Source organism: Lampris incognitus, chromosome 1 (genome assembly GCF_029633865.1).
Source record: "Lampris incognitus isolate fLamInc1 chromosome 1, fLamInc1.hap2, whole genome shotgun sequence".
Taxonomy (NCBI): Eukaryota; Metazoa; Chordata; class Actinopteri; order Lampriformes; family Lampridae; genus Lampris; species Lampris incognitus.
Window position 1 is genome coordinate 146,077,963 of NC_079211.1, and position 26,662 is coordinate 146,104,624.

A 26,662-nucleotide genomic window follows, 5' to 3' on the forward strand; every position below is an offset into this window, starting at 1 on the left:
TGGCAGCTGGTGCTAAAAAATTTGGGGGGGGGGGTGTCGCAATTTAGCTTGGCGCAGCACACCTGACAGCTGCTTTAGTGTCCACACAGTCACAGAGTTATGAAGAAGGACAGTGTAGCCTATAGATTTTATCAGGGTTCGTAGACGGTGGATGATTGACAGTCGAGACGAGGCGTGGTGGTGGGTGTGAACATGATTGACAGCCACGACAATTGCCCAATCACATTAGATCAAAAAACATTAAAACAATATCAGTTCACTGCCAATAAAAGTGGGGGTGTCTGGGGCAGCACAGAGCTGCGCCCCCTGGAAAATCTGAAGCAACCAATCAGACAGCAGCCTCAGGTCACCTGCTCGCCACAGGTTTGAGGGCTTACATAAGGTCTGGTTTGGCCGGCGCCCCTCACCCAGGAAGTATATGTATTCAGACAGAAACCAACCAAACACCATTTGAACCAGTATTTAATGCTGCTGACAGACTGAAAAACACTTTTATTTCATCATTATTATACAAGTACATTATATTTAACATGTTTAAGTAGATTTTCGTCTCTTGATATTTGAAGGGGGCGGCGTCCCAGCACCCTGTACTGGCCAGCCGCCACTGAGAAAGTCAAAATCATGTTTATTGGCCATGTAGGTTTGCATATACATGGACTGTGACTCTGGTTTCATGGCTCTCTGAGTTTCCCCCCTTCAGTGTTTAGTGTTTTGGGTGTCTAGAAATGCAAAGCTTGAATGTTTATCAGAAAAAAAAAATCTGTTCCATCCATCAGTCCACCATGAGGACGAAGGAACGGCGCCACCAGCAGGGTGCAGAGGAGCAGAAGGTGGAGGTGGTGGTCATATCGGAAAACCCGAACGACAGGGAGCAAGAAAACGACCGTCGTCTCCCGCCGAGGCAAGCCGGGGGGGCCACTTCACTGGGCTGGTGTACGACAGCGTGGTAGCCGTGTGCTGAGCGTAGCGGCGAGCCACGACCCGAATGGAAAGACCACACATCCTTCTGACCTGTCTGTGGAGGGGGCACGAACACGACCAGCGGCTCAAAACAGAACGGCCGCTTAACAGGCCTTCTGTCACACAGACTTTCGTGACAAAAGTAGACTTTTCCCATGGAGCCGCTGGACAAGTGGCCCTTAAAATGAATTCTAAATTCGATAAATAAATTCAGAATTCACCGTTGAAAATCATTCCTGTTCCCAGTAATATGAACGTCTTTTAGCTTTTAGAAGTGGTAACAATTAAAACATGTTTGTGGCGACCCCACGCGGGAGCGGCCGAAAGTAGTAGTAGTATTTCAGCAGTGTTTCATCCATCCGTTATCTAAACCGCTTATCCTGCTTTCAGGGTTGCGGGGATGCTGGAGCCTATCCTAGCAGTCATTGGGCAGCAGGCGGGGAGACACCCCGGACAGGCTGCCAGGCCATCACACAGGGCCCACACACACACACACACACACACACACATTCATACCTCAGGACAATTCAGTACGGCCGATTCACCTGACCTACATGTCTTTGGACTGTGGGAGGAAACCGGAGCCCCCGGAGGAAACCCACACAGACACGGGGAGAACATGCAAACTCCACACAGAGGACGACCCGGGACGACCCCCAACGTTGGACTACCCCGGGGCTCGAACCCAGGACCTTCTTGCTGAGGCGACCGCGCTAATCACTGCACCACCATGCCGCCTATATACACTGAACCTATTACGTTTTTATGGTCCTGGGTTCGAGCCCCGGGGTAGTCCACCCTTGGGGGGTCATCCCGGGTCGTCCTCTGTGTGGAGTTTGCATGTTCTCCCCGTGTCTGTGTGGGTTTCCTCCGGGTGCTCCGGTTTCCTCCCACAGTCCAAAGACATGTAGGTCAGGTGACTCGGCCATACTAAATTGCCCCTAGGTGCGAATGTGTGTGTGTGTGTGTGTGTGTGTGTGTGTGTGTGTGTGTGGGCCCTGTGATGGCCTGGCAGCCTGTCCAGGGTGTCCCCCCGCCTGCTGCCCAATGACTGCTGGGATAGGCTCCAGCATCCCGTGACCCCAATTGGGATACGCGGCTTGGATGATGGATGGATGTTGTGTTAATGGACTTTGGTTTGGCTGTCGTTTTGTTTTTGTGTGTGTATGTGTTTTTTAAAGATTAAACAACCTAATTCTCTCCAGCTCACAGTCCTGACTTTAATATGTTTGAGAATATGAAGTGAAAGTTGAGGTCTTTGATTTACCCGACCTTGTCCTCCCAGGGCGGCTTCTGGGGACCGAACCAGGAAGACGGACGTCCTCCTCCGGGCGCTGGTCGAGACGGAGCTTGACGGCATGGCGATCTCCAATCAGCTGGCAGCCTTCACACAAACCATCGACTGCCTCACCAAGGTACACTGGACCCCGAGACCGCGCTTGTCGAGTGCAGCCATCAGTAGTTCTGGACTGGTTTTGCTGGGTCATAAAATGGATTGTGAAAAAGCAAATTTTTCTCATCCATTCGTGTTTTGCTCTTTCAGGAGAAACGCTTATCCAAGAGGGACACAGCCTCTCTCGGGAGGCAGCAGGAGTCGGTGTTGGAGAGGATCGAGTTGTTCGACGCCTCGAACCGCAACCTGCGGGAACTCCTCAGAGAGTGGCAGCAACATGAGGCGAGCGTCCTTCCCAAGTGTCCCTCTTTTCCGTTTTTTTCCGTGTCTGAATTGACTTTACTTTCCTGGGAGTTCTCTGCGTGTGCCTGAAACACGGCCCTCTTGTGTTCCTGCGTCCTTAGAAGGAATCGCTGGTGGCGTCGGGACAGGACGAGTGGCTGAGGAAGAGACTGGTGGACGCGGAGGCGGAGAACATTGTGAGTAAAAAGCGAGCCGTTGTTACAACCGCGGCCGGTGGATTCATCGGTGACCACGGAACGCTAATGAAAGGTTGGTTTCCATTACAGCAACTTACGGCCAAACTCACCAACAAAGAGAAAGAAGCGAGCAAGCTTGCCGAGGATTTGGATTTTGAAAAGGTTTCCAATTACCAACTTTTACTTTTACACATAACTGCATCTATAACAAACTCAGTTTATCCACTTTGAAATGTATACAATGATTTTTGTTCAAATATACACTACCGTTCAAAAGTTTGGGATCACCCAAACAATTTCGTGTTTTCCATGAAAAGTCACACTTATTCACCACCATATGTTGTGAAATGAATAGAAAATAGAGTCAAGACATTGACAAGGTTAGAAATAATTATTTGTATTTGAAATAAGATTTTTTTTACATCAAACTTTGCTTTCGTCAAAGAATCCTCCATTTGCAGCAATTACAGCATTGCAGACCTTTGGCATTCTAGCTGTTAATTTGTTGAGGTAATCTGGAGAAATTGCACCCCACGCTTCCAGAAGCAGCTCCCACAAGTTGGATTGGTTGGATGGGCACTTCTTTGAGCAGATTGAGTTTCTGGAGCATCACATTTGTGGGGTCAATTAAACGCTCAAAATGGCCAGAAAAAGAGAACTTTCATCTGAAACTCGACAGTCTATTCTTGTTCTTAGAAATGAAGGCTATTCCATGCGAGAAATTGCTAAGAAATTGAAGATTTCCTACACCGGTGTGTACTACTCCCTTCAGAGGACAGCACAAACAGGCTCTAACAGGTACTATTTAATGAAGATGCCAGTTGGGGACCTGTGAGGCGTCTGTTTCTCAAACTAGAGACTCTAATGTACTTATCTTCTTGCTCAGTTGTGCAACGCGGCCTCCCACTTCTTTTTCTACTCTGGTTAGAGCCTGTTTGTGCTGTCCTCTGAAGGGAGTAGTACACACCGGTGTAGGAAATCTTCAATTTCTTAGCAATTTCTCGCATGGAATAGCCTTCATTTCTAAGAACAAGAATAGACTGTCGAGTTTCAGATGAAAGTTCTCTTTTTCTGGCCATTTTGAGCGTTTAATTGACCCCACAAATGTGATGCTCCAGAAACTCAATCTGCTCAAAGAAGTGCCCATCCAACCAATCCAACTTGTGGGAGCTGCTTCTGGAAGCGTGGGGTGCAATTTCTCCAGATTACCTCAACAAATTAACAGCTAGAATACCAAAGGTCTGCAATGCTGTAATTGCTGCAAATGGAGGATTCTTTGACGAAAGCAAAGTTTGATGTAAAAAAAATCTTATTTCAAATACAAATCATTATTTCTAACCTTGTCAATGTCTTGACTCTATTTTCTATTCATTTCACAACATATGGTGGTGAATAAGTGTGACTTTTCATGGAAAACACAAAATTGTTTGGGTGATCCCAAACTTTTGAACGGTAGTGTATATACACCGATTAGCCAAAACATTAAAACCACCTGCCTACTATTGCGTGGGTCCCCCTCGTGCTGCCTAAACAGCTCTGACCTGTGGAGGCATGGACCCCACAAGACCTCTGAAGGTGTCCTCTATCTGGCACCAGATAAAGGAGCAGATCCTTTAAGTCCTGTGAGTTGTGAGGTGGGGCCTCCATGGATCGGACTTGTTTTTCCAGCACATCCCACAGATCCTTGCTTGGATTGAGATCTGGGGAATTTGGAGGCCAAGGCAACACCTCGAACTCTTTGTGATGTTCCTCAAACCCTTCCTGAACAATCTCTGCAGTGTGGCAGGGTGCATTATCCTGCTGGAAGAGGCCACTGCCATCAGGGAGTACTGTTGTCATGAAGGGGATGTACCTGGTCTGCAACCATGTTTAGGTAGGTGGTACGTGTCAACGTAACATCCACATGAATGCCAGGACCCAAGGTTTCCCAGCAGAACATTGCCCAGAGCATCACACTGTCTCCACCGGCTTACCTTCTTCCCACAGTGCATCCTGGTGCCATCGCTTCCCCAGGTAAACGATGCACACGCACCCAGCCATCCACAGGATGTAAAATAAAACGTGATTCATCAGACCAGGCCACCTTCTTCCACTGCTCCATGGTCCAGTTCTGATGCTCACGTGTCCATTGTAGGTGCTTTTGGTGGTGGACAGGGGTCATCATGGACACTCTGACCGGTCTGTGGCTACACAGCCCCATACACAGCAAGCTGTGATGCACCGTGTATCCTGACACCTGTCTGTCATAGCCAGCATCAACTTTTTCAGCAATTTGAGCTACAGTAGATCTTCTGTGGGATCAGACCAGATGGGCTAGACTTCACTTCCCATGTGCATCAACGAGCCTTGGGTGCCCATGACCCTGTCGCCAGTTCACCGGTTGTCCGTCCTTGGACCGCTTTTGATAGATACTGATCACTGCGTACCGGGAACACCCCACAAGACCTGCCGTTTTGGAGATGCTCTGACCCAGTCGTCTAGCCATCCCAATTTGGCCCTTTTCAAAGTCATTCACATCCTTACGCTTGCCCATTTTTCCTGCTGAAACATCAACTTCAAGGACTGGCTGTTCACTTCCTGCCTAATACAACCCACCCATTGACAGCTGCCATCATTATTCACTTGCCTGTCAGTGGCTTTAATGTTTTGGCTGATCGGTTTTGGTAAAACAAGTAAAAAAAACGGTTTCGCTGTCATATTTGTGACTGACCTTTGAACTGGTCAACCCGTTCACCCTTTTTGTCCTCTAATGTGGCAGGACAATGTGAAGACGACCGAAGAGCTTTCCAGAATCCTTGAATCAACCCGTGAATATCTCCAATCTCAACTGCTCAAAAAAGAGGTTGAAAACGGGAATCTAGCCACCCAAATTCAGGTTTGTGAAAGTAAGACGGTGTGCAGCAACGTGACGGACGAGTCCCGTGTGCCTTTCCAATGATTTTCCGTGGTCAAATGCCAATTACCGGTGTGGAGGGGCGCAACAAAATGTCTTGGCGCTGCTGCTCTTTCCAACAGAGATGCTTTATTTGATGAGCGTTATGGAGAATAGCCGTGACAGTTGATCTGTTCTGAGACAAAAGGACATCGAACCTTTTCAAAACGACAGCAAATGAAGGATCCAGTTCGCTGGAAATCATTCTCAGATAGGGGCGCTGTGGCCGAATGGTTCCAGACCGTACCACATCTGGAACCTGGAACAATTTATTGTCATTTCTTAGATGTAATTGCGTACGCGAAGAAACAACATTTCGTTTCTCCCAGCCCACAGCGGTGCGACACAAACAACACACGTCCAAATTTCCCAAAAACAGAGAGAACAATGCAACAAAAACACAAACAGTTCACAACACAGTCCACTCAGTGCAGCGCAGTCCAAAAAACCCACTGTCCAGAGAAGGAACACCAGCCAGGAGGACTGTGGGAACCGCCGGTCTGCATGGGCTAGCAGTTAGCTTAGCCTGCCCCGCTTCCGCGTCCTGCCAGACCGCCCTCGGTGTTTCCTCCGCGGGCGCAGCTCCAGGCAGGGGGCGTGGTCCCCGGGCCCATCGGACGAAGCAGACCAGGCTCCCTCAGCCAATCCAATGCCGGCTCCCCCAGCCAGACGCCTTCGACACACCTCCCCGCACTCCACACGACGACACAAACGCAGACGCAGACAAAAACACTGCACAGTCGACGTTAGGCGAGGCCGCCGCCAGACCGCCTCGGTGTTTCCTCTCGGGTGTAGCTCCGGGCAGGGCCGTACAGGTCCGGGCAGGGCCGTACAGGTCCGGGCAGGGCCGTAAGCTCTCTCAGCCGATCCACCGCCAGCTCTCCCAGCCATCAAATGAAAAAAGTCGACGAACAAAATAAAAAACCACATGAAGACACAAACTTAGACGCAGACGTGGACAAAGGCGCTGCATAGCTGGCACTGGGTGAGGCCACCACAAACGCGAGTTTGCGCCGCCATCTTCCCGCCATGGGAACATGGTCGCAACTGCCGGTGACCTTTGTTGCATGTCATACCCCTCCCCCTCTCTCTCACCTATTTCCTGTCTGCCTCCTCACTGTTACTAAATGTAAAAAATAAAAAAAAAAAGCCCAAAAACTAATCGGACAGAGAGTTGTTAATGTAAAGTTAGACAAAATGCTAAAACTGCTGTTTTTTATTGAATTACGAACGACTGAAGGCCCTCGAGAAACTCTCCTCCTGGTTGTCGACATAATGAATCCATTTCAGAAAACCAGTCAGCTTCTGGTAATAAATGACATCATCGAATACTCTGATTTGATTGGACAGTCAATGATTTGTCATCGTCGGTCTGACTATTGGTCTGTTGCCTAGCAACATCCTCCTAGTTAGCGAGATAGAAGAATCTTGTGAACTCGGCGTCCTGAGAATTGTCTGTGTTCAGAGACGGGGAACTACAACATTTATCACAAATCAAATGATACTTCCAAAAAAATGACTGGTGACATTAGTGTCGCTATAAAACTGGTCTGACTGAATTAAAATGACTGGACTGGATCTTTAAGCGAGTATTTAGCGAGTGACATACAAAAGTTCAACTATACGGACCAGTATGTCATCCGTCAGTCTGTCCGTCTGACTTACCGAGGCCACTGTGCTTTCACTATAAAGCATTTTTTGTGTGGGAAATCTCTTCAGAGGATGCAGGAGAAGCACGAGCGCCAGCGGGAGGCGCTGAAGGCCCTGCAAGAGGAGGTGCTGATGCAGAGGAAGGAGAGACAGGACCTGGGTACTGTGACGCTGCTGACCCAGCAGGCCGACCGAGCCGAGGAGTCTGTCCGGCAGCTCTCCGCTCAGCTCCAGGAGAAGGTGAGCGTCAAGATCATCTACAGTCAACTACAATACCCACAATTCAGCAGTCAGGAGAGCAGGACCAATCTCGCTAGTTTATCACATTGACAGCCCTTACAAAAAATAAATTCATGTAAGTATACTTTTAGTATACCTCTTTTAAACTATAGATAAGTGAGTGTCTTTTTTTATTTTACTTTTACTGTACTTACCAAAGGTAAAATTGGACTTTAAGAAATATTTATTTGCCGCGATACTTTGGAAAATGTAGAAACAATAACATAGGCTGGTTTACCCCTACTTTAAATGAAAATTTGACCTTGTACTTTTTGCACGCTGAAAATTGTGTACTTGAGGTTTACACTGAATTACAGTGATTTTACGTTTTGTGTACTGTAAATGATTTTAAGTCACCCTCAAGTATCCCAAAATCATATAAATACATTTATCTGTTTACTTTGGAGAATACTTTTAAAAAATAAAGTTTTACTTTTAGTATTTGTTAAAGTCAACTAAAAGTATACATTTCAGCACCGGCAGGTTAACTGGTAGTATAATTTAGTTAATCTTATGTAGAGTTGTAAATTTACTTCTTTAAACTGAAGAGGGCCAATTTTATTCCCAAAGAGTAAAATGATAGTGTACTTGTAGGTCCAATTTTAGTTCCCCAAAATTACTATAGTTTTTTATGCAAGTTTTTCATTAAAAAGTATATTTATATCCTTTTTTTGGTAAGGGAAAAGGAAAACTTAATTTACTAACAGGAAGTGACATGATTTCACACCGATGTAAAAAATAACTGGAAGCTCACAAATGTTTAACACAAGTGTGAGAACATGTAGCAGTGGGAATCAAACCCCAAACCCTGCCAGCGTTGCTGGTGTTAGTGTTCTTACATGAGTATGGAGCGTCACTTTTCCAAGTCTGTTTTACTGTCTTATCCTCTTTTGATTGGTATCTTCTGAAATATTCTCTAGTCTTAATCTTTTATGATATTTTTTTATTATTTATTATTATATTATTTTATCTTATATGGTTTGTTATATTTTATATATTCTTTAAATATATTATATATTATATTATATATATTATTTATTTTTATTATTATATTCTTATTATTTATTTTTATAAAATGCTTTATAAATGTAATAATTATTATTATTATTTGCTATTTTTAACATATCGATGTGTTTTGCTTAAAAAAATGTAAAAAAAATTAACAATTATTTTGAAAAGTGTTTGTAAAATTAGGTTTATAATAATAACAATAGTAACAATAATTATAATAATAATTATTATTATTGTTATTGTTATTAGCAGTAGTAGTTGTAGTAGTAATAGTTTTGAGTACCGAGCTTCTACCTGCACAGTCCATAGCTGTGGTGGTTTGGTGCATATCAATATCCATAAGGAATTTACGATTGATAGTGGTGGTAGTGATGGTTATGGTGTTTAATCGGAAATGAGACCGGTGTGGTTGTGTGTGTTGTCAGGAGTCCCAGCTGGCCCAGGCTCTGTCCACCTCCAGCGACTGGTGCAGCCGACATTCTCAAGAGGTGTCGGCGAAAGAGAGACTTGAAGAGGAGGTCGCTGCTGTCAGAAGGCGAGTGCACTCAGGAACAGATGCCCACGTGTCTCCTGTTCAAAATATTTTCTTCTCGTCAAACATTAAAACCAAGAAAATAAGAAAATACAGATCTGTGCGAGTCAAAAAACAAAATCTCATGAATGGGGCTTTATGCTCTAAATGTGGGTGTGTTTAAACTGGGCCAATCAACTGGCTTGCGGAGGAGGTTGTGGCGGTTGAGAGCTGGGGTGTTTTTGAGGGCTGGTGATTCAGAGAGCTTTATAGAGGTGTTAAAAAGACTAGAAGACTTGAGTGTTAATTCTAACTGACCGAGAACGACTCTCCTCTACTGATTTTGATGTGTGCTGAGTGAATGAATTCGGACCCCTTTATTCTCACGGTGATTCCCCGAGTCTGTGATCTCTTTAAAACAGTTTATTTTCTCTCATTACTCTCACATGTCATGTACATTTACATGTTTGTGTATATTCATTTTTAATACGCCGCCCTCTAATTGTTCTGGGACTGGGCGCCCCGGTGGCTCCCCTGGTAGAGTGCTACCACACAAGGCCGAGTCCTTACTGCAGTGGCTTGGGTTCGAATCCGGCCTGGGCCCTTTGCTGCATGTTGTCCTCTCTCTCTCCCCTGCCTTTCCTGTCTCTCGCTCTATTATCACTATCCAATAAAGGCGGAAAATGTTTTGGGACACAAGTACGACATTTTGGGTGATGTTTTAGTAAGGATGTCTTTATGCACGTGCAATAATCCAGGGAAGAAGATCACAGAAAATTTAATCAGTTCATCTGGGCACAACGTTTACTGAGAGAAACATTTCATCACCCATCTTCATCACCCATCGAGTAGGGTAGAGTTGAGCGGAGCCGGTACCATGCAGTGGAAAAGGGGCATAAGTGACCTCTTCAGTTTCAACTGACTGCAGGTACCCCCACCCTTATAAACAATGCAGTGACTGCAGGTACCCCACCCTTATAAACAATACAGTGGCATAACGGCCCAAAACAACGATCAGTTTCACATGTAAATTGCTGTGACCATTAACGAGAGTTACGATGGCCATGTGTACTATTCACAGAGGATTGCAGAGGACTGCTGGGCTGGGGTACCTGCAGTCAGTGTATTGTTTATAAGGGTGGGGTACCTGCAGTCACAGTATTGTTTATAAGGGTGGGGTACCTGCAGTCACAGTATTGTTTATAAGGGTGGGGATACCTGCAGTCAGTTTATTGTTTATAAGGGTGGAGATACCTGCAGTCACTGTGTTGTTTATAAGGGTGGGGGTACCTGCAGTCACTGTATTGTTTATAAGGGTGGGGATACCTGCAGTCACGGTATTGTTAATAAGGGTGGAGGTACCTGCAGTCACTGTATTGTTAATAAGGGTGGAGGTACCTGCAGTCACTGTATTGTTTATAAGGGTGGAGATACCTGCAGTCAGTGTATTGTTCATACGGGTGTGGACACCTGCAGTCAGATGAGACTGGAGTGGCCACTTAGATGAGTGATGAAACATATCTGTCAGTAAACGTGTCCACATGAACTGATTCAACCTTCTGTGATTTAGTCGAGATCACTTCACTTGAGAGATCCCTCGTATGTGAAAACGCATTGAGACGTTAGATGTCAGGTGCTTGCATATTCATGAGCTTGGTTCGTTTGTGTACACTGCGTTGGTGGTGGGTGTGTCACTCTGGGTGTGTACACGGTGGTTAGAGGTGCACTCAGCGGTTCACCTTGCTTGGCTTTGATAATGACGGGGTAGGGTGAGTGTTCTGATCAACACATTTTGGCATCGGATCGCCCATACTGTAATTTCTTTCTGTGCCCTTTGCCACTCCCGAACCGCGAGTGGGTAAGTGCGCGCCTGCTGCATTCCTTAGATGTGGTAGCCATTTCGCAGGCTCCCTCTCCGGAATCGAACCCTGATTCCCCGTTACCTGTGGTCACCATGGTAGGCGCAGAAGTGCCATCGAGAGTTGATAGGGAAGACATTCAAATGAGACGTCGCCGGCACAGAGGGCAGGCGATCAGCCCGAGGTTATCTAGAGTCACCAAAGCGGTCCAAAAGGGGTAAACCGAGTCCCAGAAGGGGAATTTACTCTTTTAATCTCCCTTGTTTTGTCCGTTGAGGCTTATTGGGGGTTTTTGTTGGCTAGTCGGCCGTATCAACAGTCATATTGCCAGCCACTAGCGGCGTCTCAAACACCGGTCCAAATCCTCCACTCCTGTTAAGCCAGGAATGTCTGGAAACTGGACAAGAATTTGAAATGGAGAATGCCGAACGTAATATGAAATGTCCTCTATATCCCGACCTCACAGGCAGCTGATGGAGACGAACACCCAGCTGCAGACCTCAGGAGAGAGGCTCCGGGTGGAGAGGGAGGAGCTGAAGGACCAACTTCACCTTCTCAATGCCGAGAACGCCTCCACCAAGCTGGACAACCAGAGACTCAAGGTTAAATTCACACAGATCCCACATCAGAGCCACATCAGACCCCAGTTTAGAACCTGCATTCAATCCCAGCTCAGATCCGGTTGATGATGAGTGTAGGATCTGAATCCAGGTCAAGAAATGAAGGTTGGAGGTGGGATGCAGACATTATTTTAGGTGTAGGAGGTGTATGGAGGGGAGTTAAGCTGCCAAGTTAATGTAGAATTATGTATTTAGGTTTAAAGCGGCAAGCTCGAACATTCTCCCTTAGATAAATGTTCGTTAAGTTTCAGTCTTTCACCGAACAAGGTGACGAGATGATTCAGCCCACTGGCCGCTGATGAAGGCGCTTGCATTTGCAGTAATACGGACAGATACAAACTTGCGTCTGTGGCGACATTCCCACCAAAAACACAGGAAGTGAGGGGTTCTATGTCAACCAGCAGCGGCTGGTCCACCAGAGAGAATAGGGGGACAAATGCTACCCCCCCCCCCTTTTTCCCCTCCCCAATTGTATCCGGCCAATTACCCCACTCTCCCGAGCCGTCCCGGTTGCAGCTCCACCCCCTCTGCCGATCTGGGGAGGGCTGCAGACTACCACATGCCTCCTCCCATACACGTGGAGTCGCCAGCCGCTTCTTTTCACCCGACAGTCAGTGCGTTTACATACACAGTTCAGTCAAGCTACGGTTATCGCTCGATTAGGCCATGTAACTGGACTACTGTCGTTGTCCCAGTATACAAGAACGGGGAGAATCGATTTATTGACGGAAGTATGTCTGACCCCGGTACGGTAGGTGGCGATATGCCCCCTTTCAGCTGGTTGCTATTGGATGAAAGACCGCCGCGGGAACTGTGGATCATGTGCAGAACGCCTAGGCCAGTTCAGGGCCGATTTAAGCGTATACAGGCCAGAGTAAATCCATCCCCAACCGCGCTATCTAGGTGTGTTAGTCCCACTTCCAGAAATTCCATTTAGTACGATTTCAGCCGGACCAACACGTTTACATGTATTTTAAAAGTCCAGTTTTAGTCGGACTAACACAGTAAATCCACTTTTTCTAACATCATGTAAACGTAGTCAGTGAGGAGTTTCACCAGGGGGATGTACCACGTGGGAGGATCACGCTATTCCCCCCAGCTCCCCCTCCCCCCGAACAGGCACCCCGACCAACCAGAGGAGGCGCTAGTGCAGCGACCAGGACACATACCCACATCCGGCTTCCCACCCGCAGACACGGCCAATTGTGTCTGTAGGGACGCCCGACCAAGCCGGCGGTAACACGGGGATTCGAACCGGTGATCCCCGTGTTGGTAGGCAACAGAATAGACCGCTACGCCGCCCGGACGCCTGGAACAAATGCTCTTTGTTCCGGTGTTGTGGTGGACAAAATAGTCAAGTAGGCCAAAGAAGAGCGTAACCAGAGTCTTCGAGATTCCCGCTTTAAGATAAGCGACCCGTGCGAAACAAATGTGGTTATTCCTTCCCTGATTGATTTTCTTTTTTTCTTTTTCTTTTTTCAAAGGCTTCCTTGACGTCCTCTGAGGAGATGCTGAAGGAGCTCCAGACTGAAGCTCTTCAGTTCAAAACGTCCATCAGGAAGCAGAAAAGCATGGTGGAGATGTACAAGATGAAGGTACAGCCAACCTCTCTGGCCTCACTCTTCCCCTACGCCCAAACCTACCGGCCGCCGTTTTGACAGCTGGAACAGTTGGTTGGATCTTTAGGGACAGGCTTCGTTTTCAGTATTTCTCAACAGAATATGAACGAAAAGAATCCTGGCTGGGAATTTGTGATTTTGTCGAATATCGACATAACGGCAGCGCATATGAAATAATGTCATGTTGAAAGAAAAACTGTGCGCGTGCTATTCAGGGCGATGCTAATGCATAAGATATACTCAGGTTGAATGAAATGAAAGATTTATTTTACACAGTACCAGAAACTTTGTTGTTGAAGGTATCTGATACACGTGTCCATCATTTGAAAAAAAAAAAATCCATTCAGCATCAGAATCCTCTTTATTTGGCCTTGAATGTTTACACATGCGTGGAATTTGACTCCGGTTTAGTGGCTCTCAGTGTAAATACCAGTGGCGGCTGGCCAGTACAAGGCGCTGGGGCGCTGCCCCCTTCAAATATTCAGAGACGAAAATCTACTTAAACATGTTAAATATAATTTAGTTGTATGATGCAAATAATGATGAAATAAAAGTGTTTTTAGTCTGTGAGCGGCTGTCAGCAGCATTAAATACTGGTTCAAATGGTATTTGGTTTGTTTCTGTCTGAATACATATACTTCCTGGGTGAGGGGCGCCGGCCCAACCAGACCTTATGTAAGCCCTCACACTTGTGGCGAGCAGGTGACCTGAGGCTGCTGTCTGATTGGTTTCTTCAGATTTTCCAGGGGTGCAGTTCTGTGCTGCCCCAGACACTCCCACTTTTATTGGCAGTGAATTGGTGTTCTAATGTTTGTTGATCTAATGTCATTGGACAATTCTCGTGGCTGTCAGTCATGTTCACACCCACCACCACGCCTCGTCTCGACTGTCAATCATCCACCGTCTACGAACCCTGATAAAATCTATAGGCTGCATTGTCCTTCTTAATAACTCGGTGACTGTGTGGACATTAAAGCAGCTGTCAGGTGGGCTGCGCCAAGCTAAATTGCACCCCCCCCAAAAAAAATGTTTTAGCACCAGCCGCCACTGGTAAATACATAGAATAACAACACAACAATCTTCAGGAATGTCTACAAGGAATGACCTTAAACAGGTGAAACAGGAAAGCAGCAGTGCAATGGTGTACTTTGTAAATTTGACATTGCTGGAGACAGTACTGCATTGGGAATTTAAATAGTTTTTTGATGAATGCACTGTCCTGTTTGAAAAGGTCATAGGTCGTTATGGACCTCAAAGACCCCCAAATCCACAGAGCAATAGATTTAGATTTTATCTGAAGCTAAGATGTGCTAATACTCAAAACCTCACTGTAACCTGGAGCTAAAGCTACCACCACGTATGAATTATGAACTTTGCAGACCTAAGCTAGCTAGTGTTGTTTGTTTTGTTTTTTTGTTTTGCTCTTCAGGCCGAGCAAGCTCGGCTGGAGTCGGAAGAGTACTCCGTGAAGCTGAGCACTACGCAAAGGGAGGCCCGGGAGTTGAAGGGGAGCCTGGAGAGGGAGCTGGACCAGGTCAGGAGGGAGCTACTGTGCCGACTCAGGGAACTGGAGCCGCTGCCCGAGAAACTGAGGCGGACCGAGCGTCAGCTCCGAGAAGCCCAGGGCGAAGCCGATGCTCAGGGAAGGAGGAGCACCGAGCAGAGCGCTGCCCTGTCGGACGTCAGACACAAGGTGAGCACACGCCGGCGTGGAGGCAGTGTTTGCACCCGTGTTCCTGATAAGTCTGTAAGGGGGTCACGGCTGTGACTTTCAATAAGTCCACAGTTGTGCAGACTTTGTTTGTGTTGTGATGTTTAAAATGGAGGTAACCATACAGTCTATGGGGATGACAGGGGAAACCCCGGAAATATAAATTCTGTAATTAAAACATGGTGAAGCCAGCGTGAAGAAGTGTACATGTAAATATCATAAAATGTGCATATCCGATGATGGTGTGATGATGATTTCCAAATATGTTCCCATTTTTCTTTCTTTTTTTTTTATCTACGACCTTATAATATTATTCATAAACAGGGCGTTAACAACAAACTGGAATTAATGAAATGGTAAAATCAGGCAGTGGGTCACATATGCGCCTCAGTTATGAAGAATGCAAAATAGAAAGTAAAATAAACACGCCTAGAGCTGCCGTTGTTATAAACATTATAGATCCCGGTAGCAAGGGTAGGGAGGAGCTGACATGGGTGCAGAGGGAGCTGAAGGTGAAGACCAGGAAGAGCAAAGACTCCTACAGCTGGGAGATGAATGCAAGCTGCAATAGAGCAGCATGAGAGGTGTGGTCTGGCATGAAAATCATCCCTGGCTACAATGTGGCCAGATGGAACCAAGCCAGGACTGACGATTAAATCTGTTTCTCAACAGGTTTGACTCAAGTGTCTCCGCACAGCCATTTCCTGTTACACCTTCCTTCCCCCCCTGCTGTCCTACCTCCATACCCCCCTATGGCTCCACCATCCTCCAGCACCCCCCACTCCCCACCCCCTGTCCTTCCTCCTGGATTATCAACCCCCACACAATTACACATCAACATCACCTCCGACCAGACAGCAGGCCCTGAAGGCATCAAACCAGTTGTCCTCAGGGCATCCACAGACCAGCTGTAAGGAGTCCTCCAGCACATCTTCAACTTGAGCCTGAGCCTTGGAAGAGTCCCAGTGATGTGAAAGACTTGCTGCCTGGTCCCTGTACCTAAGGGTGCCCCACTGTATTGAACAACTACAGACCTGTGGCATTGACTTCCCACATCATGAAGACCCTGGAAAGTCTTGTGCTGGCTCACCTCAGACCCCTGGTGAAGGGAGGACTGGACCCCCTGCAGTTTGCCTACCAGGCTAACATTGGAGTGGAGGACACCATCATTTACCTGCTCCATTGGGCCTGAAGAGGTAACACTGAGGGCGGTCTGAGAGAACACGGAAGTGGGGCAGGCTAAGCCCATGCAGACCGGCAGTTCCGATAACACTGAGGGCGGTCTGGTGGCGGCCTCACCTAGCCTTGACTGTGGTTTTAGTGTCACTGTGTGGGGTGCCGGGGAGGTGTGTCGAAGTTGTCTGGCTGGGAGAGCTGGCGTTGGATCGGCTGAGGGAGCTCGGTCTGCCGCATCCTGTGGGCCCAGGGACCACGGCCCTGCCCGCAGCTGTGCCCGAAGAGGTAACACCGAGGGCGGTCTGACAGGATGCGGAAGCGGGTCAGGCTAAGCTAGCTACTTGCCCATGCAGACCAGCAGTTCTGACAGTCATCCTGGGTGGCGTTCGTTCTCCTGGACAGTGATTTTTTCCCCTTTTTGTTTAGTTAAGATACATGTGTTAGTTTGGATATAGTATGCGTTCTTGTAGTTCTTGTATTTTTCTAAATATTTTTTTGTCGTTGTGTCGCACTGCTGTGGGCTGGGGTAAACGATATTTTGCTTCATGAAACGAAATGACAAAGTGTTTCTGATTCATAACTGGCCCTGTGATGGCCTGGCGGCCTGTCCGGGGTGTCTCCCCGCCTGCCGCCCGGTGGCTGCTGGGATAGGCTCCAGCATCCCCGCGACCCTGAGCCGGATAGGCGGTTCGGAGAATGGAATGATTCATAACTTCCAAGCCTGGAAGCTTTCTGGCGGAAAGCCCCGAAGGCAAGCCAGTCAGAGGCATGGGAACGCTTTCATCACACAGAAGTTCAGCTCTGGAAAAGCAGTCATTGCTGGTTGATGTAAAACGCGTCACTACACATCACCTCCAGTGCGCCAGCATGGGATTGTCGCCACAGACGCCAGATTCAAATCTCTGGTGTACTGCAAAATACAGAGATTTACCTGGCAGGGATAGGCTTCAGTATCGTTGTGTGAACTCGTTAGGCAAGGTTTTGAATTTTATACGTAAAAGTCTCTCTAGCGTTAGCTCTGGCGCCACCCTACTGACTTACTTGTAGTTGTAAACTGAAAAAGGGAAATACATCCTTTAGATTTTTATGAGCAGTGTCTCATGCTCAGTTTAGACGTAACCCAAGTTTTCTATGTCAGCCTTTATTTATTCATGGGGGATGACGCAGGGGAGTGCGAGTGTGCATATTTTTAGCATCTCCCCGCTTCACGGGCAGATGGTAAAGGAGTTGACACAAAGCACACAAAGCACAAAAATGAAGCAACGCAGAACAGAACGAAACACTGAAGTCTGTTCTGTCCTCGTTCCCGCCATCAAGGGTGTTATGGAGCAGTCTCGCAGTCACTCTGTTTAGAGAGGCTGGCCTTTACAGCCCGGTTCTACTGCAGAACGTGGCGCGTTCTCCCCGAGTTTGGGTCGAGCCCCTCCAACGTGCATGTTAGGTTCATTAGAGACTGAAAAACATGATGTTAGAAAAAGTGGATTTATTGTGTTAGTCTGACTAAAACTGGACGTTTAAAATACATGTAAAAGTGTTAGTCCCACTGAAATTTTACTAATTTCTCGAAGTCGGACTAACACACCAAGACAACGCGGTTGGGGATGGATTTACTCTGGCATGTATGCTGCAGTGAATTCGGGGGGGCAATCTGGGAGACCGTCGGCACAGCCGGGACGCGAACCCGTATCTCCCGCTCCGCAAGCGACAACGTTAACCAGTCGACTAAACCAGTGGTTCTCAACCTTTTTGGGGTCCTGGACCCCCTGCGTATTTTTGATCTACCCTGAGGGCCCCTCCACCTGATCTTGGGGGAGGGGGGTTGCAATTTGATAGAAACAGTAGAAACTGCATTTTAAATTGCATTATAGCATTTATTCACTCTTTGGGGCAAAAATAAGAGCTTTCAGTTGTAACTTAGATATAGTTAACAAAACAGAATTCTTATGCAGTAACTTTCAGATATATGTAACAAAACAGAATATGTATTCAGCAACTTTCAGATATATGTAACAAAACAGAATATGTATTCAGTAACTTTCAGATATATGTAACAAAACAGAATATGTATTCAGTAACTTTCAGATATATGTAACAACAGAATATGTATTCAGTAACTTTTAACAATGCAAACGGGAGCGAGATCTCTTATTAAAATACAATAAATTACGCTTGTGAAACAGATGTAATTAGAGAAAAAAGTCCTGTTACCCTTTATAGTTTAGGTAGATAAAGGTCTCAGTCACATTTGAGTAAAATAATCCTATTTCTATAAATGTCATAGGATCTTTTTTTTTAAAGATATTTTATTTTCACGGACCCCCTTGCAATTACACCACGGACCACTAGGGGTCCGCGGACCCCCGGTTGAGAAACACTGGACTAAAGGGTCGGACGACCCGTTGATCAAGGACCAACGTGTCCACTTATGCATGCACGCGTCAATCGGCCCCGAACTGGCCTAGGCGTTCTGCGCATGCTCCATAGTTCCCGCGGCGGTCTTTCCCCCGGAAGTGGAGCAGCGTAGTAGCGACTGTATCAACATGGCGAGCGCTGGAGCGAGAACCACGCATTTCTGGACAGACGAGGAGACAAACTTTATGTTGTGTCAGCTAAAGGAGGTGAATACCCTAAAGTACACGGATGGAAGGAGAAGAACGCGGAATGGCGAACTATTTAAGAAAGTGGCGGAAAAGTTGGACGAAGCGGGATTTAGAATGGGTCAACCGGAAGAAGGTCCAGTAGCAACCAGCTGAAAGGGGGCATATCGCCACCTACCGTACCGGGGTGGGACATACCTCCGTCGATTAAAAGATTCTCCAGGCGTTACTATGAATCCCGCGGCACTTCTAGGCAAGACACGCCCCGCGTAGCACTCTAGCGCCAGGGTTGGCCAGATTGGCCAGTACTCGTTGCCTCCGTTGGTTGGGTTGGTTAAGGTCGGGGTTAGGGCGGGGTTAGGGATTCTCCCGCGGTTCTTGTATAGTGGTACAACGACCGTAGTCCAATTGACCTTTTGCAAAGTCCCGCCCCCCCTTAGTTACTGTTGCTATGCCCGTCAAGCATTTCAGAACTATCCAGGAAGTAGCCGGAAAACACCAAAACATGAAGGAAGAAATCAGCGCGTTGTGTGGGTAAAAGTAACAGTAATAACACGTTAGCTGTGTTAGCTGTCAATAATTGCTAGTAGCTAGCTTAGCTTGGAGCCGACAGGTATTTCTGTTGATTTTGGATGGGTTAAGCTGGCCATGGGGGCTGCTGTACTGCCAAATCTATTGCCCACATTGCGCTTCTTGCGTTCTGGGTTTCGGGAAGGGAAAGAAAATTACACCCCCTCCAAACTTTTCACATATCTAGTATCCGGTCTGCAGATCCCATAGGCACACCGTTTCAGCATTTTGCTGTGTGTTTGAAAGCTTGACGGACCGTTGCTAAGGTAGGATTGGACAAGCACCGTTCTGGGGCGGTACTTTGCAAAAGGTCAATTGCATGGCCTAACTGAGCTATAACCGTAACTCGACTGAACTGTGCGTGTAAACGCAGTGAGTGTAATACAGTACAGACTGAAGACCTCACCACCCTATTTTGAATTAAGCGGTTATGTAGAACGGGTGGCTAATGGATGGCTATAGATAATGCATCCATGTCTCGCACTCAAACAAGCGTTCAGTTATCAACGATGCCAACACAGAATAGATGGACAAGTGCGTTGTGGGTAAACGATCACAGGATTAGAACTCTTGTCTTGTCAACTGTGTTCATCCAGGTGGAACAGCAAGGCGATCAGCTGGAGAAGATTCAGCAGCAGAATTTGCTTAAACAGGAAGAGAATAATGTCCTCAGAGAGAAAATCCAGACGTTAGAGAGGTAAACTGAATCTTTCCCCTCATGTGATTGTAATGCTCTGACCTTGCCTTGTAACTGTTGTGTCTTACTGTGTCACGCTTGTTCCTGTTCTGGGATTTTTCTTTATCGGGGTAACTTCATTCTTTTAATTCCTATTGTAGCTTTCATTGTGATGGAACGGTCTCCTGTGTCTGTCCACTAGATGTTACCTTTACACTGTGTGACCTGTGAGACATTTTAATAAGTTCATACACCAGTATGACTGAACTCACAATAAATACAATAAACTTGACTTCAAAAGAGGAGTTGCAAGGGGGCATCCGGGTAGCGTAGCGGTCTATTCCGTTGCCTGCCAACACGGGGATCGCTGGTTCGAATCCCTGTGTTGCCCCTGGCTTGGTCAGGCATCCCTACAGACGCAATTACCCGTGTCTGTGGGTGGGAAGCCGGATGTGGGTATGTGTTCTGTTCGCTGCACTAGCGCCTTCTGTAGTCAGTCGGGGCGCCTGTTCGGGGGAGAGGGGGAACTGGGGGGGGAATAGCGTGATCCTCCCACGTGCTAAATCCCCCTGGCGAAACTCCTCACTCACTGTCAGGTGAAAAGAAGCGGCTGGCGACTCCACATGTATCAGAGGAGACGTGGTAGTCTGCGGCCCTCCCTGGATCGGCAGAGGGGGTAGAGCAGCGACCGGGACAGCTCGGACGAGTGGGGTAATTGGCTTGATACAATTGAGGAGAAAAAGGGGGGAAATCCCCCCCCCCCAAAAAAAAGAGTTGCAGGAGAACTTTGATTCGTAAGTGATGACGCGGCTCTGTTTCACAGTGTCAACTTGGCTTTTTGAAATGTTAATGTCAGGGAGACAACATTTTCCACAGTCTATCTTGCTCTTCATTTTTAATTTCTTTTTTCGCTCTCATCCTTCCCGTTTCTTGTCCATCCAGGAAACTGGAGGAGGTGACGTTGGAGAACGAAGACAGGGCACAGGTGCTCAGTGTGAAGGAGGCCACCATCCGTAGCTTCCAGCTGCAGCTGGAAGAGCGTTCCAGTGAGTGCAGCGTTCTGTCCAGACAGCTGGATCTCACACTGGAGGAGTCCAGGAGACAGGTTGGACCCCTTCATCACGCTCAACACACCCAGCACCTCCTCCCCAAGTTAAACCACCTGTCAGCTGTCCGTTCATTGTGTTGCGGCTGTGCTGCATCGCTGGAGTCTCACACGTTGGGCATTTTGTATTTATGTGTCGATTAGGTCTGTGTTATCTAAGCCGGATCTTTTTCTCCTCATAATGGTTTTATTACTGTCCCTCTGTTGAGAGAACGTAGAAAGGTTTTGTCTAAGTTTGTCTGAGTCTCAGAAAACCTTAGATACCGTGAAATAGCATGAAAGTAAAAAGATAGCTTAAGGGAAATTTTTTCAGATTTCGATCCTTTATTAATCATCGTGACGGCATCTCTATAAAGTACACAATACTTGTCAGTGTTGTCTGTATGGGTGTAGCCCGCATAGCAAACTGGTTTGCTTCCATCATCCACTGACATCAGTGGATGACAGAAGAACAGGGCCGGTCCTATGCTATTCTGGGCTGGGTAGCAACCATCGCTCACCCCCCCCCAAAAAAAACACAGACATGCACGACCATGACAACCACCAACACCCATAAAGCCTAGGCCTACGCACGCACGCATACAGCACACAGCTGTGTGTGGGGTGAGCACAGGCTACCAGAAGAAACAACTAATTCAAAATAATATCAACCACAGGACACAATTACAAGCAACCATGCCACAGCGGGCTGTTGTAAAGTCCTCCTCATTATTTTACCTTAAAACTTTACGCGTCGTGTCTTGACCGCTGCAAATGTTGCAATCGTGTCATTGTAATCCACCTGTCTTGCCACACGGTTCTCGATGGACAATACAGCCAACGCAGACAGTCTTTCTTGGGACATCGTTGATCTCAAATATGTCTTGATCAATTTCAATTTGCTGAAAGAGTGCTCTGCACTTGCGACTGAGAATGGAATTGTAAAAAAACACCTGGCAAGCGGCAGTAGTGTTCGGAAATGCCGTTTTCATGTCTCTCTCAACTTAAACATCCAGCACTTCAGAGGGTTTTTTTTACATCAGCTGGGAGCAGACGTGACAAAAATCCAAATTCACTGTCCAGTTCTCCACCGTCAACCCCCCCCCACAAACTCCGCGAGCTCTTCACAGGCCTCTCTGTGGTTGTCAATCAGGTTAACATTTTTAATGTCCTCTAAAACGTGGAAAAGACGATTGCACTGACTCAAATATGAAAAACGCTCTTCTGTCTCAGTTATCACTGTGTCGCTCAAGCAATTGAAAAAGCTCGCTCTAAACTTTTCCTCCCCTGTCAAAGGCTCATCGACTGACATTTCACCGGGAAGTTGTTGTCGGCGTCACGTACGATGTTCAGGGAAAGCCGGTGGAACGTCAATATTCTCTGCAAGTTCTTCTGCTTTTTCAACAGCATCTTGGAAACCGTTCAGTCGACATTGTTCCATCTCTTCTTTTACAGCTGTGACAACTCTTACTGCATCACCGATGCTCAAATGATGTGACTGCAGGACGACACTGGCCTGATTGACTGTATTCAGCACTTTGTGCCAAACAACTAAGCTGACCAAAAAGTCAAATGTTTCAATTGCCTGTACGAGACTTGTGACTTTAGAGGTGGTCTCGGAATCACAGGTGCTATCTTCACTGACGGCTATGAGTGAATCTATGACCTGGGGTAACTGCTCAATTACCGTTCTTGTCGCGTCAGCGCGAGCACTCCATCTGATCTCTGAGAGAGGTTTCAGTGTGATGCGTACATGTTTTTCAAGAATCCCCCAACGTTTCGTTGATTTTCCGCATAATTTGTATAGCCGATTTAGCACTCAAAAAAAATTCCTGGCCTCGTTCGAGGACTCGGCTGCATGTTCAATGGCCAGATTCAAGTTGTGAGGGCAACAGGGCACAAAGAAAGCCCGCTTGTTAACCTGCTTCACCCTCGCTTGTACTCCCCTGCGCACACCCCTCATGTTGGCCCCGTTATCGAAACTTTGTCCCCTGCAATCATCAATGTTAATGCCATACTCAGCCTTTCCAGCAGTGTATCTGCAAGTGCTTCGCCCGTTGTGCTTTTCACAGCAATGAATTCAAAAAAGCTCTCATGCACCTCTACCTTCTGGTCTGTTGTAACATATCGCAAAACGAGAGAGAGAGCTGTTCTTTGTGCGACACATCATGATGCTGTAATATCCAGCTGTTTTGACCTTCTGCACGATTTTTTCCAACACTGCCTCAGCTAGGAGTCCAATGAACTGATTTTGAATGTTTTTGCTGAGGTAGTGGGTAGTCTTGGAATGATTGAGACGTCGTGCTAATGGCGCATCATATTTGGCCAAAAATTCCACATGCTTAAGAAAATGGCCGTTGTTTTCTTGGTAAAGGCGATCAACACTTCCTCTAAATGCAAGGTTTTGTAATGCAAGAAACACGATGCAATCCAAAATTCTGCTAAGCACTTCATGCCACCGTTGTCTCTCACTGAGAAGCTCTTGCTACCCCCGCAGAACTGGCCCTGCAGAAGAACTACAAGGCTGATCGGCTGATGTGTTCGTTTTCTAATCTCCACCAATGAGAAACGCTCCTGTGACGCATCCTTGTACATGGAGGCAGCGTAGCAGCTCTCCTGGCTGGAGACAGCGATTTCTCTGTCAACATGAACTGAACTGAGGCGGTTGTAGTTTAAAAAGCCTAGATAGACCACCAGCACTCACCGGATGTGCAGATTCCATCCATCCATCCATTATCTGAACCGCTTATCCTGCTCTCAGGGTCATGGGGATTCTGGAGCTTATCCTAGCAGTCATTGCGCGGCAGGTGGGGAGACACCCTGGACAAGCCGCCAGGCCATCACAAAGGGCCGACACACATGCACACATTCATACCTAGGGACAATTGAGTACGGCCGATTCACCTGACCTACATGTCTTTGGACTGCGGGAGGAAACCGGAGCACCCGGAGGAAACCCACGCAGACACGGGGAGAACATGCAAACTCCACACAGAGGACAACCCGGGACCACCCCAAGGTTGGACTACCCCAGGGCTCAAACCCAGGACCTTCTTGCTGTGAGGCGACCGCGCTAACCACCGTGCTGTGTGCTGTGCCTGTGTAGATTATTAGTGGGGAATTTTCCCTTTAAAATACAATCTTGAAGATTTATATGCAAAGAAATATCCTTTCTGGTGCTTTCTATCGTTTTAACATGCTGGCTTAACTTGTGGATTACAAGTTCCTTCATTTCTTCTGCTAGGCCATCATTTTGTCTCATTCCGGGCTCGAACCAAAAGTGAAAAAAAAATTTTATTCACATTTTCATCATGGAGATGAGATCATGGACTGATATTTTTCGTAGTTCCCATTAATGAAATCACCACTGCACTTCTGTATTACAGGTGATGCAGAATTCTGCCGTGTGATGTCAACTCAGACTGACATCCATGACTCTATGTGTTTTTCTATTGTATCAACTGACACCATCCCTTTGACAACAGAACAGAAGTTCAGCGGAACAGTTCCAGCTGTTGTTCCTGATGTTTATGGCAGTAGATGTGACAGAATGGTATCATTGTCCAGTGCTGACTCTGGCTTACATCACGACAAAATACAAACAAGAACAGCACGTTGGTGTTAGTAGCAGCTGGACTGTCCTGCTAAAGGAGGACCTGGATTCAAGCGCTCGTTTCAGCATCCACGCCGTCCTTTAACAAGGCTCTGTGGCCCTGTCGACTGAGAGGGAAAAAGTCCAAAAGAGAATTCCCTGCAGCAATCAATAAATCCTGACATGTGACATCAACAGCCAGTTTCCAGTTTCTCTCCAACAGAACCACAGAATATCTTCAAGACAGAGGCTTGAGGTTCTGATCCAGATAAGAATCGTCCCAGTCGTTGACTTTAGGTTTTTACAGTCGTTCTGTTTTGTCTTCCAGGTGGACGAGAGCATGCAGCGAGCATTGTGTAAAGAGAAGGCTTCCCAGTCAAAAGCTCTGGATCTGGAGAGCCAGCTGAGCATGGCCAAAGCCCAACTGGCACAGTTACACCGGAGCAAAGAGGAGGTGAGCCACACCAGTATCACACACAACGCGTATTTGATGTGAAAGTCAAACCATCCCGTGACTTCTAAAACAACATCCTTCGAGATTAAACAGCTACCACCGATGTAAAATACAGATTTTTGACACTCGTTCTTAATATTTGATATGATTGATCAGATCTCCATAATCCATCCTCCTCCTGTCTTGATTTTATTTCTTCCCATAAATAAGTTAACATCACCAGAGATAATGGTATCTAAAGATATAGCCAGTAACCAAGCTGGAAATATTGGTTCTCTACTGTTTTCTGTTATGGACTTTGTGTGAACTGGAAGAACCTAGAAACATCGGGTTGCACTGCGTCTCTGCTGATATTAAAGCAAGACGTCAAGAACTTCTCTCACAAGTGCACTCAGCTGGGTTTGTGCTCGCTTCCCTTGTGTAGATGGAGCGCCGTTTGCAGAATCAGCTGAAGAGCACGAAGGACAGACTGGAGCAGTCCGACTCCACCAACCGCAGCCTGCAGAACTATGTCCAGTTCCTCAAAGCTTCCTACGGGAATGTGTTTGGCGACTCGTTTCCTGCAAGCTAACAGACAAAATGCATCTGTCGACCCGACGGGGCATCTAATCCTCACAAAGCATGGTGTCAGGGACCTACAAAAGACTCAGTCTGTGATTTACCTTCGACTTTATCATGCTGCAGTAGTTTTTCTTTGGGGGGGGGGATTCCCCCCCCTTTTCTCCCCAATTGTACCCAGCCAATTACCCCGCTCTTCCGAGCCATCCCGGTTGATGTCGTTCCGGGAAGGGCTGCAGACTACCACATGCCTCCTCCGATGCATGTGGCGTTGGCAGCCGCTTCTTTTCACCTGACAGTGAGGAGTTTCACCAGGGGGACGTAGCGCATGGGAGGATCACACTATTCTCCCCAGTTCCCCCTCCCCTCTGAACAGGCGCCCCGACCAAACAGAGGAGGCGCTAGTGCAACGACCAGGACACATACCCACTTCCGGCTTCCCACCCGCAGACAGTTGTGTCTGTAAGGACGCCCAACCAAGCTGGAGGTAACACAGGGATTCGAACCAGTGATCCCCGTGTTGGTAGGCAACGGAATAGACCGCTACACTACCCGGACGCCCATGCTGCAGTAGTTTTGAAGCAAGCCTCAGAGCCAATTTAAACATGAGATTTTTTAAAAAAAATTTAAACATTTTTGTAATAAACAGGTTAGCCAGTGTGACAGACATGTTCCTGTACATTCCTTGTGCACAGGGATTTAAGTTGTTATGATCATGTTCTTGAAAATTATCTTATAAAAGTTATCTTTAACATTTGTGTGTGTTTTGATCGAGCATAACATACACAAGCCCTTAACTTTTAAATTAGTTCATTTATAATTCAGTAAAACTTGTTTGTAATTTAAATTAAACTTGTCTTCCTATGACATCACCTTCTGCTTCCTTTTTTTTTCTTTTTTGGATTTTTCCACCTTTTTCTCTCCAGTTGTA

General features: G+C 46.9%; 1 protein-coding gene across 1 annotated transcript in view; it reads left to right on the top strand.

Annotated features, from left to right (window-relative positions):
* LOC130119633 (outer dense fiber protein 2-like) overlaps positions 1-26,589 on the top strand; it is a 32,451-nt gene extending 5,862 nt beyond the window's left edge. The window contains exons 4-18 of the mRNA XM_056288197.1: positions 777-901; positions 2,246-2,375; positions 2,504-2,635; positions 2,758-2,832; positions 2,923-2,994; positions 5,591-5,707; positions 7,484-7,654; positions 9,130-9,243; positions 11,545-11,676; positions 13,179-13,289; positions 14,743-15,006; positions 19,964-20,064; positions 20,986-21,148; positions 25,048-25,173; positions 25,598-26,589. Of these exons, the coding sequence (XP_056144172.1) occupies positions 777-901; positions 2,246-2,375; positions 2,504-2,635; positions 2,758-2,832; positions 2,923-2,994; positions 5,591-5,707; positions 7,484-7,654; positions 9,130-9,243; positions 11,545-11,676; positions 13,179-13,289; positions 14,743-15,006; positions 19,964-20,064; positions 20,986-21,148; positions 25,048-25,173; positions 25,598-25,744 (1,980 nt within the window). The 3' untranslated portion in view covers positions 25,745-26,589. The remainder of the gene's footprint in view (positions 1-776; positions 902-2,245; positions 2,376-2,503; positions 2,636-2,757; positions 2,833-2,922; positions 2,995-5,590; positions 5,708-7,483; positions 7,655-9,129; positions 9,244-11,544; positions 11,677-13,178; positions 13,290-14,742; positions 15,007-19,963; positions 20,065-20,985; positions 21,149-25,047; positions 25,174-25,597) is intronic.
* Positions 26,590-26,662: the final 73 nt, after the last annotated feature.